This window comes from Callithrix jacchus, chromosome 7 (genome assembly GCF_049354715.1).
Source record: "Callithrix jacchus isolate 240 chromosome 7, calJac240_pri, whole genome shotgun sequence".
In the NCBI taxonomy this organism is placed as follows: Eukaryota; Metazoa; Chordata; class Mammalia; order Primates; family Cebidae; genus Callithrix; species Callithrix jacchus.
The window spans coordinates 65423523-65445007 of NC_133508.1; the positions used below are offsets into that span (position 1 = coordinate 65423523).

Genomic DNA, 21485 nt, shown 5'->3' on the forward strand with positions numbered 1-21485 from the left:
AATGGGAATGGGAGATTGGATTTGAAGAATGTGGTAGACATATTTGCTGACTAGTTTTTAAAAATTAAAGATGATAGGAGCAGCAGTTTAGGGTTAGGTTTTGGAGATGTATTGGCTTTTGAAAATAGTTTCAGTACCTGTGGAACAGCAAGGTGATAGTAGGCAGTTGGGAATCTGGAGCTCAGAGAGACTGTTGATAGGAATTTGAATTTTTTTTTTTTTTAGACAGGGTTTCACCATGTTGGTCAGGCTGGTCTTGAACTCCTGACCTCAGGTGATCCGCCCACCTTTGCCTCCAAAGTGCTTGGATTACAGGCGTGAGTCACCACGCCTGGCCAGGAATTTGAATTTTCAACCCTCAGAATAGGTAAAGGCATGGAAGAGTTTGACTTTTCAAAAATTCTGGTAATAAGAATGGCTAACAGTTACTGAATGCTTTGTACGGTGTCTAGCATACAGTTGTCTTAAATATATATGTTTATTCTTGTATGCTGGTGAGGTAGAGGTAGTATAACTATGTCGGTTTTACTGATAAAGACATTAAAACACAGAAAATAGTAAATAACTTTGCAAAGGCACATGAGATAACAAAATAGAGCTGGTGTTATAATTCTACATTATGGTTCTGGAGAGTGAGAGAAAAGGACTAAGGAAAAAATCAAAGAACAAAACTTGAAGGATAAAGAGGTAGCAAGTGAAAGATTGAGAAAGATAGTCTTGAGTTTTAAAAAGAGAACAAGGAAGGGACTATTCCAGGTTGTGTATTCCTAATTTGAAAATCTGCAATTCCCCAAAATCTGAAATTGAGTGTCGACAGGACACGAAAGGTAATGCCCATTGGAGCATCTTGTATTTTGGATTTTCAGATTAGGGATGCTCAACCAGTATGTATCTACAAATATTTAAAAAATCTGAAAAAATCTGAAATCCAGAACATTTCTTATCCCAGGCATTTTAGATAGGGAATACACAGCCTGTATGGCAATTAAAGCAGTAGGGTAGAGTACACGTACTCAGGCTGCAGAGAGGTAACAGCTGACTGCAAATGCCAATGATGTCTTGAATAAAAAGCTGCTTTGCTGTTAGAGACTTGAAGGTTTTGAACTCCATACTTCATTCAAGAGACTCTGCATTTGTTGTTTTTTATCTTTCTGACCTCTGCACTTGCATAGTCAGTATCTTTCAAATTCTGTTGCAAGCCTTAAAGAGGTATTATAAAGCTCTTTTGTTTGCCTAGTATGGGCTGTTTTGGTAAATTAGACTATATAAAAAGGTCTGAAGGCCAGATGTGGTGACTCATACCTGTAATCCCAGCACTTTGGGAGGCTGAGGTAGCGGGGATCACGAGGTCAGGAGATTGAGACCATCCTGGCTAACAAGGTGAAACCACATCTCTGCTAAAAATACAAAAGATTAGCTGGGCATGGTGGCTCGTGCCTGTAGTCCCAGCTACTCAGGAGCCTAAGGCAGGAGAATGGCTTGAACCCAGAAGGCAGAAGTTAAAGTGAGCTGAGATTGCACCACTCACTGCACTCCAGCCTGGGTGACAGAGCAAGGCTCTGTCTAAAAAAAAAAAAAAAAAAAAAAAGTCTGTAATACAGAGTTGAATATGAAGAATGGCAGCATTCTGATTTTGATGTGGCTAAAAATTGATCCAGAGAGGACTACTGTTTTTCCATGCTTAAACATGTGGGGGACGAGGGCTAGTTGGCAATGCTAGAATCATTTAGTATGTCTTGAAAAGTTTAAACCAAGAATCAGTCAAGTATAAGCCATTCTGCTTACCTGCCAGAAGTAAAGATTGCTTCCATAACGGTTTTAAAACTTTTAGCATTGGAATTTTTTCCATCCAAACGAAACTTTTCTTGGAACCTCATGAAGGACTGATTTTTACATGTTCAGCTTCTTTTCTCCCAGAAGATCCCGGAAGCAAGCATCTCCCCTACGAAGCATAATTTGAAACACTGTAGATGACAAAGAGTTTTTAAAAATGGGAATGATGCATGAAAGATGAGGTAGAGAGATCTGTTTTGAGATGGGAGAAGTATGAGGATTCAGCAACTCTTCTAAAGGTTTTGGGTTATTTAGTCTGGGCTCAGGTGTGGCGGGATGAGGAAGACTTACCCAAGAGGGAGATAGGGAAGGGTTACAGCATTGGGTTTGCCTGCTCCCTTTTTTTGTTTTTGCTCTGTTGTCATCAGGCTGGAGTGTAGTGGCAACATCTCGACTCACTGCAGCCTCTGCCTCCCGGGTTCAAGTGATTCTTTTGCCTCAGCCTCCCGAGTAGTTGGGACTACAGGCACACGCCAACACACACAGCTAATTTTTTTTTTTTTTTTTAGTAGAGTTGGGGTTTCACTGTGCTGGCCAGGCTGGTCCCGAACTCCTGACCTCATGATTTGCCCACCTTGGCCTCCTGAAGTACTGGGATTACAGGCATGAGCCACCATGCCCGGCCAACTTTTGTATTTTTAGTAGAGACAGGGTTTCAACCGTGTTGGCCAGGATGGTCTCCATCTCTTGACCTTGTGATCCTCCTGCCTTAGCCTCTTAAAGTGTTGGGATTACAGGCATGAGCTATCATACTCAGCCATTGCCTGCCTTTCTTTAAGGGACAGCATGATGAAGGACTGTTTGTGTAGTTCCTTAGGAGTTTTATGTAGAGGAGAAGACCTTGAATTAGGGCAAACAAAGATGTTCTCTTCCTGCTTTTCTATATTCATCATTGAAATCCTGTAAGTCTTCACATAAGCGAGGAAAAAGTGGCAGCTCAGATCATCACTTCTTTCTCATACACAAAGCAGGTTACAGTTTAGATTTGCATGCTGCTGCCACCTCCTGGACCAAATTCTAGTTCCAACGCGCCCAATAAATAGTGCCCTAATGCTTTTCATCCATTGCTGAATAAACAAATAGCCCCTTGTTGAACTGATTTAACTCCAGTTAGCCATTGGGAAAGAGATCAAGGAATTATGATATATCAAATGAAACATTCTAGGGTTAGCGTATATTAAAGTACTGACAGTGTGAGAGCAAGTGTAGAATAGTAAGACAGAGCTAGTTAAACAGGACATTTTTATGGAAGAGTTAATTTGAATTGGATCTGAAAGCATGGGTAGGAAAGGACAGAAAGATGAAGAAAATGGCCAATCCCCTATGTGAATTGTCGGATATAGAGCGAGAAGGGACAGGTGCAGCAGTTGTTTTACTTTCCAACTCATTTGCAGTTGATACTGCAATTTCTGGTGGTGGTTTTTTTTTTTTTTTTTTAATCTTTTGCCAGGCTGGAGTGCAGTGTCGTGATCTTGGCTCATTGCGACCTCCGCCTCTTGGGTTCAAGCAATTCTCCTGTCTCAGCCTCCCGAGTAGCTGGGACTACAGGCGTGCGCCACCATGCCCAGCTAATTTTTGTATTTATTAGTAGAGATGGGGGTTTCACGATGTTGGCTAGGATGGTCTCGATCTCTTGACCTCATGATCCACCCGCCTAGGCCTCCCAAAGTGCTGGGATTACAGACGTGAGCCACCACACCCGGCCAATTGCTGGTGGTTCTTATGAGATGTTCAGTAGTCTGCCTACTGTGTATGTCAGAATTCAAATTTTGCCTGTATCACTTTGTGTACTACACGAAGCCATTTTAAAAGATAATAATTACCTGCATTTAGGCATTTGCTGGATATGTATGTATTAGGCACTTGTCATATATCCTCACTCTCTTGTAATAATCCTGTAAAATAGTGAAGATTATCTTCATCTTGTAGAGACCTGAGATTCAATAAGGAAAAACTAGACCACTACCTAGGAAGTAGAATTGGAATTTGTTTTGCTACAAGGCTCTTTCTGTTTTTAGGCCTTGCTATATCTTCATATGTATTACTTAAAATTGCTAACTGGCTGGACGTGGTAGTTTATACCTATCAACCACTTAGGGTCACTTGAGCCTAGGAGTTGGAGACTAAAATGGGCAAAAAATAATAAAAAGAAATTAGCTGGGTGTGGTGGCATGCACTTGTGGTCCCAGCAATTTGGGAGGCTGAGGTGGAAGGATGGCCTGAGCCCAGGAAGTTGAGGCTGTAGTGAACTAGGATTGTACCACTGCACCCTAGTGTGGGCAACAGAGACCCTGTCTCTAAAATATATATATATATATATGTGTGTATATATATGTGTGTGTGTGTATATATATGTGTGTGTGTATATATATGTGTGTATATATATATATATATATATATATGTGTATATATATATATAATTTGCCAACTGTATTTCAGTATCTGCTAATGCCTGTAGCCAGTCACCTTTGTGGACGTATGAAGAGAACATAATTAGTTGAGACATAAATATTTTAAGCAGTCAGTTTTAATTTTCCCATCACAAGTTTCAAAATGGAGTGAATTGGAACTACTCTACATGATCTCCATGACTGTTCAGTGAAGCTTGTAAAAGTTGCTGCTAATTACAGGCAGCAGGAATAAGGAAGAGTGCAAACGGTTCTGGATAATGCATACCGACAGGTTATAAGTGGGACCTTTTTAAGTCTACCCCACTGTCATTTTATACATGAACTGCAGGGTTACCTCACTTTAGTGGCAGAGCTAGAATTAGAGCCCAGACAATTTCATGGCTAATTCATAGTTATGGCAAAAGTTAATTTAGCTAGGGTTGGTGGGCCTGCACAGTGGTGAGGAGAGGAATGTGGTGGACCTGGACATGAGAATTTCAATGTATAGATTCAGAAAAATGGCAACTGATTGAAAACAACGTGAGTCACCTGGAAAGTTTAAAAAATATATTGATAACCTACCTTCTACTTACAGACTTAGTAAGCCCTAATAATATTATTAATAAGACTTAATAATAGGTAAGCTTATTTCTTTTATTTATTTTCTTTTTCTTTTTCTTTTTTTTGTGTGGCCAATCCTAACCACTCAGTAGGTATTCTTATAGGATTAGAAATGATTAGGCTGGGTGTGGTGGCCCATGCCTGTAATCCCAGCACTTTGGGAGGCTGAGGCCGGTGGATAACGAGGTCAAGAGATGGAGACCATCCTGGTCAACATGGTGAAATCCTGTCTCTACTAAAAATACAAAAATTAGCTGGAGATGGTGGTGGTGTGCACCTGTAGTCTCAACTACCTTGGAGGCTGAGGCAGGAGAATTGCTTCAACAGGGGAGGCGGAGATCTTGAGCCGAGATCACGCCACTGCATTCCAGCCTGGTGACAGAGTGAGACTTCGTCTCAAAAAAAAAAAAAAACAAAAGATTGAAGAGAAGTTTTTCAGTTAGTACAAAAAGTACCCTCTGAAAGTCTTTACATTGCGATTCTTGTCCTCCCTTGCCTACTGAATGAGCATCTTTGGAGGCAAGTCCTCTAAGCATTCTATATTACCAGTTGGGTTACTGATAATATAGGTTTTGGGTTTCTTTCAGGGTTCATGGGGGCATAGGAAAAACTAGTTCAGACCTATATAGATTTAATTTTGTGGGAGGCATGAACAGATTTTAATGTTAATAAAATTATATCTAAGTAAATATGAATGTGCCTCAGCAGTGTTTTATGGCCCACTTAAAAGTGAAGGGAGAGGGATGAGAGAAAAGTGGAGGGAAGTGGGAGGGATGGTGGTAGAAGAGTGCAGTAGTAAGTAGAAAAGGATATTAAGCTTAAGTAGAGGAAAGCCAAATAGATTTATTATATGTATTATATGAAGAGATTGTATATGTACAGACTTAACATTGCTACCTTATGGCTTTTCGTTTGTTTCCTCCAGAGACCGACTTTTCTATTTTATTTTTGAGACTAGAGTTTAGCTCTATTGACCAGGCTGGAATGCAGTGGCGCGATCCCAGCTCACTGCAGCCTTCTCCCTGGTTTAAGCTATTCTTCTGCCTCAGCCTCCCAAATAGCTGGGACTAAAAACGTGCACCACCACACTTAGCTAATTTTCACATTTTTAGTAGAGATGGGATTTCACAGTATTGGCCAGGCCTGTTTTGAACTACTGACCTCAAGTGATTCACCCGCCTCGGCCTCCCAAAGTGCTGGAATTACAGGCATGAGCCACTGCACCTGGCCAAGTTTTCTTTTTCTTTTTTTTTTTTTTTTTTTTAAGACAGAGCCTTACTCTGTCACCAGGTGCCAAGCTGGAGTGCGGTGGCTCCATCTTGGCTCACTGCAACGCATCCTCTGCCTCCCTGGTTCAAGCAATTCTGCCTCAGCCTCCTGGGGAAGCTGGGACTGCAGGTGGATGTCACTATGCCCAGCTAATTTTTTTTGTATTTTTAGTAGAGATGGGGTTTCACCATGTTGGCCAGGATTGTCTCGATCTCTTGACCTCGTGATACGCCTGCCTCGGCCTCCCAAAGTGCTGGGATTACAGGCATGAGCCACGGCACCCGGCCAGGTTTTCTATTTTATAATCATAGATTTAAAGTGAGGAGGGGCTAAGGTGGCAGAGTGAGACTCTGTCTCAAAAAACAAAAAAAGGCTGGGGGCAGTGCCTCACGCCTGTAATCCCAGCACTCTGGGAGGCCGAGGCGGGTCGATCACCTCAGGTCAGGGGTTTGAGACCACCTTGGCCAACAAGGTGACCCCATCTCTACTAAAAACAAAAAATTATCTGGGTCTGCTGGCAGGTGACTATATTCCCAGCTACTTGGGAGACTGAGGTGAGAATTGCTTGAACCCGGAAGGTGGAGGTTGCAGTGAGCCGAGATCTTGCCATTGCACTCCAGCCTGGGCAACAAGAGTGAAACTCCGTCTCAGAAAAGAAAACAAAAACACATTGGGGTTTATTTTAGGGAAAACGTAAGTATTGTCAGATTTCGAAATCTATCTCCCTAGGGAAAGAGGACAGGCTGGAATGCAGTGGTACCATCTCGGCTCACTGCAACTTCCACCTCCCAGGTTCAAGCCATTCTGCCTTAAGCCTCCTGAATAGCTAGGATGATAGGCATGCGCCACCACGCCTGGTTAATTTTTGTATTCTTAGTAGAGATGGGGTTTCACCATGTTGGCTAGGATGATCTCAATCTCTTGACCTCATGATCTGTCTGCCTCAGCCCTGCAAAGTGCTGAACCACTGCACTGGGCCTACAGTATTAACTGTAAACAGTGTTGTGCAGCAGATCTCAAGAACATGAAACATTGTATGGAAATATTTTATAGAGACCAGGCATGGTGGCTCATGCCTGTAATCCCAGCACTTTGCCTGGCCTTCTGTTTTTGTTTTTTTTTTTTAAGATGAGGTTTTCAAGCTGAAGTGCAGTGGCTATTCACAGCTGTGATCATAGCTCATTACAGACTCAAATTCCTGGACTCCGATGATCCTTTTGGTTCAGCATCCTGAGTAGCTGGGACTGAACAAGGTACAAGCCCTCTGTGCCTGATTTAAATTTATCTTCATCTGTCATGTAGGTTGGAGTGCAGTGGTGCAATCTCGGCTCACTACAACTTCCTGACTCAGCCTCCCCGGTAGCTGGGACTATAGGTGTGTGCCAGCACACCGGCTGATTTTTATATTTCTTTGTAGAGATTGGGTTTTGCCATGTTGCCCAGACAGGTTTTGAATGCTGGCCTCAAGTGATCTGTCTGCCTCGGCTTCATAAAGTGCTGAGATACAGGCATGAGCCACTGCACCTGACCTATTAAAATTTTATTAAATGTTAAACATAACTTAGTGCACCCAATTTTTTTGTGGAAGGAATAATAAATACATTTCTTCCCTTCCCCTCTATTTTATGTTTTGAAATACATTAAAGAAATTTTTTTTGAGAGACAGGTTCTCTGTTACCCCGGTTGCCAGGCTGGGATATAGTGGTGGCATCATATAGCTCACTGTAACCTCCAATTCCTGGGTTCAAGCTTTTCTCCCACCTCAGCCTCCCAAGTAGCTAGGATTTCAGGCATGCACCACCACACCCAGCTAAGTTAAAATTTTTTTTTTTGTAGAGACGGGATCTCACTATGTTGCTGAAGGCTGGTCTTGAACTCCTGGCCTCAAGCACTTCCCTGCCTCAGCTTCCCAAAGTGTGAGCAGCAGATGTGAGCTACCATGCCAGACCTTGGAATAATTTCAGATTTACTCTTCCACATTTTGTCACATTTGCTTTATCATTTGAATGTTTTTGAAAATGTGTATATACAGTGTTTTCCTGAGCCATTGAGAGTTAAGGTCTAGACATCATGTCTTTTCTCTTAGGTATTCTGCTGTGTAGTTCCCAGAACAAAGACATGCAGTTACATAACCACAGTGCATTTATCAAAATCAGGAAATATAATTGACACAATATTTTTACACACAGATCTTATTCAGACTTTATCAGTTGTCTTAATGTCCTTGATAGCGTTTCTTTTTGTGGTCTGGGTTCTAGTCCATGAACATTTGGAGACCATGGTTTACGTCTCCTAAGTGTTTTGTTGTTTTGAGACAGGGTCTCATTCTGTTGCCTAGGCCATAGTGCAGTGACATGATCACAGCTCACTGCTGCCTCTCCTGTCTCAGGCTCAAGTCATTTCCCAGGTTGCTGGGACTACAGGTGCATGCCACCACACCCAGCTGAGTTTTTAAAGTTTTTTGTATTTGTAAGACACGGGTTTTGCCATGTTGCCCAGGCTGGTCCTGAACTCCTGAACTCCTGTGCTCAAGCTGTCCGCCAGCTTCTGCTTCCCAAAATGCTGGGATTTCAGGAAGTGAGCTACTGTGCCCAGCCCTGTTAAGTCAGGCTTCACTGGTTTCAAGTGAGGTTGTATCCTTAGTGCATCATACTAGGAGGTACATTACTGATAGTGTTAACTTTGGTCACTTTGTGTAAGGTGTTGTCCACCAGGTTCTCCACTTTAATGTTTTTTTTTTTTAATATGTGGGAAAATAATTTGACACTATGTAAATAACTTGTTTCTCACCAAACTTTCTCCCTTTAATTCTAGCATTGATTGATAATTCTTGCTTGATTCAAGTATACTGTAATAGGTGTTTACTTATCATTAATTTTTGTTTTCTTTTTGGTTTGTGTTCTCTGATGAAGTTGCATACTTATCATTAATATTATTTAATACTCAAGTCACAGATATGGCCAATGGGAGGAAGGCCCTTCAAGAAGGATTCTACTGTGCCCCAGAGTCCCACTCTAATCTATACTTTTCTTTCTCTCTCTCTCTCTCTCTCTCTCTCTCTCTTTTTTTTTTTGAGACCGAGTCTCGCTCTGTCACCAGGCTGAAGTGCAGTGGCACAATCTCAGCTCATTTCAATCTCTGTCTCCCGGGTTCAAGCAGTTCCCCTCCCTCAGCTTTCTGAGTAACTGGGACTATAGGTGCACACCTCCACGCCCAGCTAAGTTTTTGTACTTTAGTAGAGATGGGGTTTCACCATGTTGGCCAGGATGGTCTTGATCTCCTTCCTGACCTTGTGATCTGCCCACTTTGGACTTCCAAAGTGCTGGGATTACAGGCGTGAGCCACAGGTACCCACCTTTTTTTTTGTTTTTTTTTAAAGATGAGGGTCTCACTTTGTCACCCAGGCTGGAGTACAGTGGTGTGATCAGCACTCACTACAGCCTTGAACTCCTAGGCTTAAGCCATCCTTTCACCTCAGCCTCTCAAGTAGCTGGGACCACAGACACATGCCACCACCATGCTTGGCTAATAAAAAAAAATTTTTTTTTTTTTTTTTTGGTAGAGACAGGGTCTCCATATGTTGGCCAGGCTGGTCTTGAACTCCTGGATTCAAGCAGTCTATCTGCCATGGCCTCCGAAAGTGTTGGGATCACAGGTGTGAGCCAACACTCCTGACTGTCTTGGTATTGCTTTATAGTTAAAATTCAGAAAGTTTGACTTTTGAAGCAATATTGAACGTAGGTATTCGTGAGACTTAAAATTGCACATTATAAAGAGGAACAGATTTGGTATTTAAACAGTGCTGTAGTAAGTATAATTACATGATGCTGTTCTGAATTTTACTTTTTAAATTTTGTGCGTGGGCTGAATAATACTCTTGACTTCTAAATGCTAGTAAGCACATCGACTAACTTAAATATAATAAACATGTTCCTTAGGAAAAAGCACATCCGTTAGAGCAGATCATTTCTAATTCCGTGTTACAATTCGGGACAAATAATTTATTGTTTGCATTTCTGGGGTTACATTAAGAGATAATATGCAGAATTTTATGTAGAAGTCAATCTTAGCCTGTTATCTACTGCTAAACTTGTAAGCAGTTTTTGAGTAAAGTTGGTTGAAGACCTGTTCTTTGATTTCTGCTTTTTGATCTAGTTGGGACTACTATTACATGAAACAAGATTGAATTTAGTTTGAGTGTGGATGTAGAGTTAAGGGAAAGACATTAAAAGTGGTAGCGGTTATGGATGTTTCAAAGAAGGAAGGGATTTTGAACTGTACCTTGAAGGACAGAAGGAGAGGAGACAAAAATTTCTGGCTTAAAGAATAATAAAGCCATTTCGAGAGGCCAAGGCGGGTGGATCACGAGGTCAAGAGATCGAGACCATCCTGGTCAACATGGTGAAACCCCGTCTCTACTAAATATACAAAAAATTAGCTGGGCATGGTGGCGCGTGCCTATAATCCCAGCTACTCAGGAGGCTGAGGCAGGAGAATTGCCTGAACCCAGGAGGCGGAGGTTGCGGTGAGCTGAGATCGTGCCATTGCACTCCAGCCTGGGTAACAAGTGAAACTCCGTCTCAAAAAAAAAAAAAGAAAGTGTAGAATTAAAGAATTCTGTACAGGTATGTGTGAAATGGAAGAATTTAGGATAAATTTCTGAAAGACTCAAATAGTGATTCTTAAGAAAATGAGTGTGGCTCACGTCTGTAATCCTAGCAATTTAGGAGGCCGAGGTGGGTGGATTGCTTGAGGTCAGGAGTTCGAGACCAACCTGGCCAACATGGTGAAACCCCATCTCTACTAAAAAGACAAAAATTAGCCAGGCATGGTGGCAGTCACCTTTAATCCCAGCTACTCAGGAGGCTGAGGCAGGAGAATTGCTTGAACCCTGGAGGTGGAGTTTGCAGTGAGCCAAGATCTTGCCATTGCACTCCAGCCTGGGCAACAAGAGTGAAACTCTTTCTCAGAAAAGAAAACAAAAAAGCATTGGGATTTATTTCAGGGAAAACATAAGTATTGTCAGATTTTGAAATTCGTCTCCCTAGGGAAAGAGGCCAGATATGTGGGGTGTTTTTTTTTCTTCCCATATGTGGACTAAGGGCTTTCTATATGTCAGCTCATTAATTTTCCTTAACCTTGTGAGATATTTATCTTCACTTTACAGAAAAGGAAGTTGAAGGCTTATGAGTATGTCCAAGTCCTTGGAACTAGTTTGGGATTTGAATTTAGGTCAGTCTGACTCTTAATAGTCTTCTAGTGTTCTATGTATGTATGTTGCTTCCCTTTATCCGACCAGTCATGTGTGCTTGGGTTACTTCCATTAGGCCCATATTTTTGGGGGGACTGACGACAAAGTATTAATTTAAACAGTGTAATAGGAAAGCAAGCAATTAATTTTCAAGTCAAAAGTAATTTTGCATTAGGATGTTTGAATGTTACTATTTTGGTTCAGAAGAAAGTAAAAGTCAGTTTTTCTTTGTGGCGAATGTTCTACTTCAAATAATTTTCTGGTAATTCTAAATAATTAAATTTCTCTTGAGTTATTCTGCGAAGTTTTAAAATTCATAAGCAATCATGTTAATTTTTGACTAACCCATTTCAACTTTCTTCTTACCTCTGTAGGAACGTCAAGGTCGTGGGAAATAAAAGGCAGTTCTACACAGACTGCAGCAACGGTTGCATCTGCATATCCTAAGAGGAAAAAATGACCTTCATGAGAATTAGGACTTTTTTCTTAATTTCACTGACTTCAGAGACGATTGCAGACTTGCAGTTTAAGTATTGGAATTTCACAAAAGACATAGGACTTAACTGGAAAATGAAAAAAAAAAGAAAAAGAAAAAACTAAACAAAAAATCCCTCTAGGTAGTTTAGGTGAAAAATGTCCCTTTTATTTTGGCTTTGGTTGTGATTTCAGAGCATAATGCTTTGTTTTTTTGTCTTTTTACTATGTTTTTCGGATTTTTAAGTCCGTAAGTGCATACAGTTTTCTCTAATTTTTAAACCCTTTCCTCCTCCCATTTTGACATTTGCACTTGGAGAACACTTGAGTTGTGAAGGTTTTGGGCATCCACCCCAGAAAGTGGGAGTTTGATTTTACCCTTCCGAACTGGAAGAACATTTTTATGAAGAATTTTTGTCTAGGAGAATTTAACAGTGTTACCCAAGGTTGTGTCTTTAAGGGTGGTTCATTTTCTCTGACCCTTTGTTACTCAAAGTACTAGGAGTCCTAAGAAATGTTCTGTTCTTGTACATTATACTGATTAAGTCAGGATTAATTTGATTTCAAAGCTAAGAACAGTGGTAAAAAACTTGTTTACAGAAATGCATTTTGGAAGAGAAAAATATTGTAAAACGTGTAGTGAATGTTTCTTAAGTTTCTTGTTCAGCCAATGAGGAAAGGGCATTGCCTTTCTTTTTACCATTAATCACTTCTCAATAAACGTGAGATCCTGTTGAGCATCACTTCTAGGACCATTTAGTATTATTTGAGTCTGTTGTATTTTGTGAAATATGTGGAGTATAAGGAGTTACAAGAGGTGAGACTCTTAGAACTCTGATTTCAGAGAGTTTGTGCTAAGATTAAACACTTCAGGCTTGCTTTGTACCCAGGGCTAGTTAACCATGACCTCTGCAAAAGAAGGTGGGCCAATATTCATAATGCTTTATTTCTGGATACTTCACAGAGAATGTAGAGTCATTGCTAAATCATTTGTTCAACAAATATTAAGACTATTAGGCACTATGCTTAACTACATGGAATGTGGCCAGCTATCTTAGATGCAGAGGAAGTAGAGCCCAGGAATAAGTGTTTAATCTGAAATAAGGTTTTATTTTTTTTTATTTATTTATTTAAAAAATACAGAGATGGGGGTCTCGCTATGTCGCCCAGGCTGGATTGCAGTGGCTGTTCACAGGCACGATCCCACTACTGATCAGTACGGGAGTTTTGACCTGCTCCGTTTCTGACCTGGGCCGGTTTACCCCTCCTTAGGCAATCTGGTGATCCCCTGCTCCCGGGAGGTCACCATATTGATGCCAAACTTAGTGCGGACACTCTTTGGCATAGTGCACTACAGCCCAGAACTCCTGGCCTCAAGAGATCCTCCAGCCTCAGCCTCCCGAATAGCTGGGACTATAGGCACGTGCCACTGTGCCTGGCTGAAATAAGGTTTTAGACAGTATTCCACATGGATGCAGGAATAAAAAAAATTACGTTTTACAATAAAATTTCTTTGGGCTTGGGTCTCTTTGGGAACCTTAACCGTAATAGCATTTCTTCTTTTCAGCAGTTTTAAAGGCTTCTCTATCTTTAAAGATTTTTAGCTCTTAAGATGTTCCCATTTTAGACTGGGCACAGTGGCTCAGACCTATAGTGCCAGCACTTTGTGAGACTGAGGCAAGCAGATTACCTGAGGTCAGGAGTTCGAGGCCAACCTGGCCAATATGATGAAACCCTGTCTTCACAAAAATTAGCCAGGCATAGTGGTGGGCGCCTGTGATCCTAGCTACTTGGGAAGCTGAGGCAGGAGAATCGCTTAAACCTGGGTGGTGGAGGTTGCAGTGAGCTGAGATCACACCACAACACTCCAGCCTGGTGACAGAGCAAGACCCTGTCTCAAAAAAAAAGTTCCCATTTTAGAGAGTTGCATATGTAAAAACATCTAATGTTTATACTAAGGGTTATGGAAATGGTTTTAATACTGTTGGACAGAGATGTGCCCTCAGAATTACTTAGTTCTACACAGCCCAGTATAGTAAAGTCAAGAGTGCCAATAAAATGATTAAATGCTGGTTTCTGAATAACACTTTTTTTTTTTTGAGATCGAGTCTCGTTCTGTCTCCCTGGCTGGAGGGCAGTGGGGTGATCTCGGCTTAACTGCAACCTTCACCTCCTGGGTTCAAGTGATTCTCTTGCTTCAGCCTCCTGATTAGCTGGGATTACAGGCACATGCCACCATGCCTGGATCATTTTTGTGTTTTTAGTAGAGACGGGTTTCACCATGTTGGCCGGGCTGGTCTCAAACTCCCAACCTCGGGTGATCTGCCCACCTTGGCCTCCTAAAGTGCTGGGATCACAGCTGTGAGCCGCTGTGCCCAGTCAATAGCACCATTACAGATATTCACAATCAAAAGCTTTTCTTGGCCTATTAGAGGCACAGTTCAATATTCCTAAATATTTCTGGCTGCCATTCTTTTTGAAGCACATTTACACCAAATTTTGGGGAGTTCCTTTTGTTGTTTTCAGTAGGAAGGTGCTGGATTTCCTAGTAATATGTATGGCACTCGTTTCCACTTTTAGCCCAAACTTCTGTGACTTCTAGAGGACTCTCCAGGGCTTGTTTATTATTTCACCTTGAAAAGGTGAAAATATAAGGCCGGGTGCAGTGGCTCGCGCCTATAATCCCAGCACTTTGGGAGGCCGAGGCGGGTGGATCATGAGGTCAAGAGATCGAGACCATCCTGGTCAACAAGGTGAAACCCTGTCGCTACTAAAAATACAAAAAAAAAAAAAAAACTAGCAGGGCATGGTGGTGCGTGCCTGTAGTCCCAGCTACTCAGGAGGCTGAGGCAGGAGAATTGCTTGAACCCAGCAGGTGGAGGTTGTGGTGAGCCGAGATTGTGCCATTGTACTCCAGTCTGGGTAACAGCAAAACTCCATCTCAAAAAAAAAAGAAAAGGGAATATATCCAGAGGAAAGCAAGTTCAGAAACAATTTTTTTTTTAAACTAGATTTTTCTGCGTTGTATTTCAAGTTGGATATGAGATTATTCGAGATGACTTTTTGCAATTTGAAATGTTAGCACCATATTAGTTTCCAGTGTTTCATAGTACACATAGAAAGTGCTGTTTCAGTCTACTGACTGAAAGGAATTTGGAGCCCCTAATAAGATTGCACACTTAGCCTTCCCTGAGGGGTTCAGGATTTTGGATTTGCATATTTTAGAAAAACCACATTGGCTTTTCCTGTAGCATAAAAAATTAGACTGTTCTTTACTAAGGACCCCAAAATGCAGCTGAACTAGTTTTCTTTTATTAAAGACAACTTTGCCTGTATTTTTAATACAGACAGGGTTTCACCATGTTGGCCAAGCTGGTCTGGACTCCTGACCTCAAGTGATCTGCCTGCCTTGGCCTCCCAAAGTGCTGGGATTACAAGCATGAGCCACTGTGCCCAGCTCTGGCCTTCAGTATAAAAACATAAATTTCAGGCTGGGCGCAGTGGCTTACACCTGTAATTTACACCAGAGACCAACTTGGCCAACCTGGTGAACCCCCATCTTTACTAAATATACAAAAATTAGCCGGGTGTGATAGTGCACACCTGTAATCCCAGCTACTCAAAATCCTTGGCAAATTTGTCAAGGAATTTGCCAAGGAGGCTGAGGCAGGAGAATTGCCGGGAGGCAGAGATCACAATGAGCTGAGATGGTAACACAGTAAGACTGTCCTGAATAAATTTCACTTTCCCTCAATTTAATTTTAGCTGTATTTGATTTGGTTATCTTTTCTTAGTGTGTTCCATTATTTTAAACTTCCTGAAATTTTGGACTTAGCAAACACAGTATGGAGTTCTCATACCCTTAACTCAGCTTTTTCCAAATGTCAACATCTTGTATAACCATGGTAAAATTATCAAGACTAGCACTACTATTAACTAATCTACAGACCTTGAGCTATGCCAGTTTTTACACTGTATCTTTTCTTCAGGTTTGACATCCAATCCAGGATCCTATATTACGTTTTTTGGTTTTTTTTTTAGATGGAGTTTTTTGCTCTTGTTGCCCAGGCTGGAGTACAATGGCATGATTTGGCTCACCACAACCTCCGCCTCCCAGGTTCAAGCAGTTCTCTTGCCTCAGCCTCCCGAGCAACTGGAATCACAGGCATACGCCACCTCATTTTGTATTTTTAGTAGATAATGGGGGTTTCTCTATGTTGGTCAGGCTGGTCTTGAACTCCGGACCTCAGGTGATCCGCCCACCTCGGCCTCCCAAAGTGCTAGGATTATAGGCATGAGCCACTGTGCCCCCTACATTGCATTTAATTGTCTTTAGTCTCCTCTAGCCTGTGACAGTTTTTCAATCTTCGTTTTTTGACACTATTGGAGTACTGGCCAGTTACTTTTTTGACAGTTTTGATATTGTCCAGGCTGGATTGCAATGGCGTGATCTTGGCTCACCGCAACCTCCACTTCCCAAGTTCAAGCAGTTCTCCTGCCTCAGTCTCCCAAGTAGTTGGGATTACAGGCATGTGCCACCACATCCAACTAATTTTGTATTATTTTAGTAGCGATGGGGGGGGGGTGTCTCTCCGTGTTCAGGCTGGTTTCGAACTCCCAACCTCAGGTGATCCACCCTCCTTGGCCTCCTAAAGTGCTGGGATTACAAGCATGAGTCACTGCGCCTAGCTACTGGCCAGTTATTTTGTAAAAGGCCCTTCCAGTTGGATTTATGTGATCATTCCTCACTATTAGATTGAGGTTATTCTTTGACAAGAATGCCACAAAAGCACCGTGACTTTTTAGTGAATTTTATCAGAATATATAATTGTGACATGACTTTATACTGGTCATGTTAACGTTGGTCACTTGGTTACAGTGCTGCCAGATTTCTCCACTGTAGACTTGTTAATTTCCTCCTTTGTACTTAATGTGTAACTTACGGAATTGGATATACTTGAAAACTTTTTTTTTTTTTTTTTTTGAGACGATCTTGCTCTGTTGCCCAGTCTGGAGTGCAGTGGCATCATCATCACTCACTGCAGCCTCAACCTCCCAGCCTCAAGCAATCCTCCCCGGTATCTGGGACTGCAGACATGTGCCTCCATGCTTGGCTTATTTTATTTTTAAATAAGAATGAGGTCTTGCTATGTTTTTCAGGCTGGTCTCAAACTGTCCTGCCTCAGCCTCCCAAAGAGCTAGGATTAACAGGTGTGAGCCAAAGGTGCCTAGCTGAAACCATCATTCATTGACTCACTAACTTTGGGCAGCTATGGATTGTTATTGCCTGCAACAAGTATTCCTGTGGCATTTGCCAGATGTTACTTCATGATTATTCCTTCTATACTGTATTAATTAGAACTCTTTGTAAGAAGGTGTCCCTTCTCTGTATTTATTTAGTTATATCAGTATGGATTTACTTTTTTGCTCAAATTGTCGCAGCTTTGGTCATTAGGAGCTCCTTAAAATTGGCTCCTGTGTTTTCTTGATATGTCAGTATTTTTGGTGGTCTGGCTTTGTGGTTCACACCTGTAACCCCAGCATTTTAGGAAGCTGAGGTGGGAGGATCCCTTGAACCCAGGAATTTGAGACCAGCCTGTGCAACATACTTGAGACCTGATCTCTTAAAAAAAATAGCCGGGTGGGGTGATATGTACCTATAGTCCCATCTACTGGGGAGGCTGAGGTGGGAGGATGCTTTGATCAGGGGAGGTCAAGACCAGTGAGCTGTGATCACGTAACTGCACTCCAGCCTGAGTAACAGCAAGGCCCTGTCTCAAAAAAGAAAAATTTTCCAGTGTCTGTCTTTCTGGTGTTGTATGATGTTCCAGGGGAATCTTGTATTTTCCCTGCCCCAGTTCCATTTTTTTCCAAGGAATTCTGGTTCTTTTTAATTGGAGAATGTTTTAAAATTATCGGGTATTTTTATTTATATATATTTTTTTGTGGCCTTGCCGAAACAAGGTCTCAAAAAATGGGATAAAGACTCAGAATTGTTCCTCTCCACGGAAATCTTTAGTAAAAGGTGAAAGATTTATGCGATCTGAAGAGAAACCAGAGTACTATCGAGTTTCTTTTTAAAGGCAATTCTTGAAATTACAATGGATTATTAAACTGGGATTTATTGCCAGTGTAAATGCAGAATTATTTAGACTAATCAAAACACTTAACCGGCCGGGCGCGGTGGCTCAAGCCTGTAATCCCAGCACTTTGGGAGGCCTAGGCGGGTGGATCACGAGATCAAAAGATTGAGACCATCTTGGTCAACCTGGTGAAACCCCGTCTCTACTAAAAATACAAAAAAAATTAGCTGAGCACGGTGGCGCGTGCCTGTAATCCCAGCTACTCAGGAGGCTGAGGCAGGAGAATTGCCTGAACCCAGGAGGCGGAGGTTGCGGTGAACCGAGATCGCGCCATTGCACTCCAGCCTGCGTAACGAGCGAAACTCCGTCTCAAAAACAAAACAAAACAAAACACTTAACCACTTCATTTTTTTCCTCACCTTTCAAAATGCTACATGTGAATGAATCCTCTGGAATTCCAAAGAGGGCTTCCACTTGACAATACTTCGCCTAGGCTCAGTGCTCACTGGTTTGCATCCTTCCACAATGTCTATGTTTAGCCTTGTAAGTAGAGACCCAAAATGTTAGAAGTCCTATCTAGAATGTTTGAAGTCCTGGTTCCACCTCCCAAGCTATTTTAGACATTCGGAGCTTTCTCTGTGAGAAAGTAAAGAGTCTTGTAATAAAGTTTTCCGCTGGGCGCAGTGGCTCACACCTGTAATCCCAGCACTTTGAGAGGCTGAGGTGGGTGGATCACCTGAGGTCGAGAATTCCAGACCAGCCTGGCCGACATGGTCAAACGCCGGCTCTACTAATAATACAAAAATTAGCTGGGCTCAGTAGCGCACGTCTGTAATCCTAGCTGCTCGGGAGGCTGAAGCAGGAGAACTGCTTGAATCCAGGAGGCGGAGGTTGCAGTGAGCCAAGATCGCGCCATTGCACGCCAGCCTGGACGACAAGAATGAAATTCCGTGTCATAAATAAATATTTTGTTCTTCATTATGGAGCTAACGTAGCCCTTGAATGTTACCAAGTGGTAACGTTATAGCATAATGAAGAACAAAAATTTTGGCCTCTATTTGTAAGGTGACTTGTTTTGTGGCCTACCTGTCATGAATATTCTGAAAATGAGTGGAATTAAAGGTGTCCTTAGGATTCAGATCTGATAAGTCCACTTGCAATCAATTTTTTCTGCCTTGGGAAGCAATGCCACTTTGTCATGAGCATTGCTCATCGCCAGTGGTTTCTGGGCAGCTGGTGCACCTCCTTACTGCTGAGAAGCCTTTGGAACTATGATGTTTAATTACAGCTGCTGGGTTTGCACGTGACAAATTACAGCTGACATGCTGTGGTGTAAGCCAGCCGTCTTTAGCGGGTGGAGGGAATTGCAGAAGGTCCCACGCCCTTTAGGGCCCTTAGCTCTGGGTTTCCGGAACAGGCTCTGGAGCTCCTCCTGCGGGGGCCGGGCTTGGCGGCTGGACGGCGCCGCTCCGCGCGAGGACGGAGGAAGGCCGGCCTCTACCCAGCTATCATCAGAATCCCTCCATGCTTCCCCACCCCGTTGCAGCCTGGTTTTTGAACGCTTTCCTTCTGACAGCCGCTGTGCCACCTGGAAGAGCCGCGGCTCAACATGGCGTCCGCCATTGCCTTTGCGCCTGCGCGGAGGCGCCCGGTCTCACCTGCGCAGGTGTGCCCTCACATACACAGGGTTCACACCACCCTGCTAACCGGGCAAAGATGACATTTGTGTCATGTGTGGCTTATTGCTTTCCTCAGCCTCTTCAATAATGCTCAAACATGAGGCTGGGTAAAGGTTGGAAAGTTGTTAGCCCAGCTGCGGGCTGTGGAGGCCGTTCATGTACTCAAATAAGTTGAGGTGCCTCTGAAGGACAGCTCCCTGAGGAAACTTCCAGTTTTGTTGCTCTGTCCATGTGAGTGTACTCATCCGTTGTTTCCATGTGTTAGTCAACCTGTATTTTGTGAGCTCCTGTCGCTGCTATTGTTGAGCACTGGGGAAAAGAGAAATAAATGAAGATTCTTGTTTTCTCAGAATCCTGTTTAATAAATAGGCCATCTTACAGTTTGGTGAGCTCTGTAAGAGCAGAGCTACCCAGAAAACTGGCCCTCTATATTGTCGTTTTCTTCCTAGCTTTTCTTTATCTTAACAGAAACCTCATGAGCCCTTGGCCTCTTCATCCTCCTCCACAGCCGGGCTCTCTCTCATAGACTGTCTGCGACATTCTTCACGAGCTGTGTGATATTGGTCATGTCAGTTAATTGCTCTGTGCACGAATTTTCTCATCCGAAAAAGGAAATTGCCTCTGAAGCCACTTAATGGTATGAGTTTTACAGGGATTTAAATTGATGTTAGTAGTGCTTTTTTTTTTTTTTTTCTTTTGAGACAGAGTCTCACTCTGTCGCCCAGGCTGGAGGGCAGTGGCATGATCTTGGCCCACTGTGACTTCTGCCTCCTAGGGTTCAAGCAATTCTGCCTCAGCCTCCCAAGCAGCTGGGATTACAGGAGCCCACCACCATGCCTGGCCAATTTTTGTAATTTTAGTAGAGACAAGTGTTTCACCATGTGGGTCAGTCTGGTCTCAAACTCCTGACCTTAGGTGATCTGGCCCCTTCTGCCTCCCAAAATGCTAGGATTATAGGTGTGAGCCACTGTGCCTGGCCCCAATAGTGCTTTTCTAATTTAAAAGAAACCAAAAACACAGTTCAGACAGTTACACATGCAGAATAAAAATTGTGTCCACCTTGGTATAACAGTTCATTATCTATCCTTATAAACCTTTTTAAAAACCACTTGCTTTATGACATATAAAATCAGTATATGGGCTGAGCACAGTGGCTCACACTTGTAATCCCAGCACTTTGGGAGGCCAAGGCTGGCGGATTACTTGAGGTTAGGAGTTCAAGACCAGCCTGGCCACTGCACTCCAGCCTGGGTGACAGAGTAAGACCCTATCTCAAAAAGTAAAATTAGTATATGTAAAATGTTTGTGTTTCTAGATATACACATGTCTACACAATTTTTAAAAAATGAAATAATACTGGCTGGGTGCAGTGGCTCATGCCTGTAGTCCCAGCACTCTGGGAGGCCGAGGCAGGCACATCAGAAGGACAGAAGTTTGAGACCAGCCTGGCCAACATGGTGAAACCCCGTCTCTACTAAAAATAAAAAAATTAGCTGGGCGTGGTGGTGGGTGCCTGTAACCCCAGCTACTTTGGGGGCTGAGGCAGGAGAATCGCCTGAACCCAGGAGGTAGAAATTGCAGTGAGCCGAAATTGCACCACTGCACTCCAGCCTTGGCAGCAGAGTGAGACTTCATCTCAAAAAAGAAAAGAAAAGAAATAAAACCAAACCATCTTCAGGGTTTCCCCTACCCTTCTCAAGTCATGATTCCATAAGTTTTCTGGTCTGCTAAAGAAGGACCCAGAGCCTCTATGACAACCTCAAATGGCCAGCCTTCTGGGATCCTGAGGTGAGGGGTGCCCCAAGGACCTGGGTCTCAGACATCAATTGCAGCTTGGCAGAAGCCCATCCTTTTTATCTTGCTCTTTAGCATTGGAACCCAAAGT

The 21485-nt window shown here is 42.6% G+C and overlaps 1 protein-coding gene and 1 non-coding gene across 2 annotated transcripts in view; one reads left to right on the forward strand and one right to left on the reverse strand.

Annotated features, from left to right (window-relative positions):
* The window catches only part of YTHDF2 (YTH N6-methyladenosine RNA binding protein F2), a 29885-nt gene extending 17304 nt beyond the window's left edge, over positions 1-12581 (forward strand). Inside the window, exon 5 of the mRNA XM_002750521.7 lies at positions 11739-12581. Coding sequence (XP_002750567.1) covers positions 11739-11762 — 24 coding nt within the window. The 3' untranslated portion in view covers positions 11763-12581. The remainder of the gene's footprint in view (positions 1-11738) is intronic.
* A 5204-nt stretch (positions 12582-17785) lies between these two features.
* On the reverse strand, positions 17786-17901 carry LOC118143308 (U5 spliceosomal RNA). The gene has a single exon (XR_004727536.3). It is a non-coding gene; the product is annotated as a U5 spliceosomal RNA (small nuclear RNA).
* Between the last annotated feature and the right edge of the window lie 3584 nt (positions 17902-21485).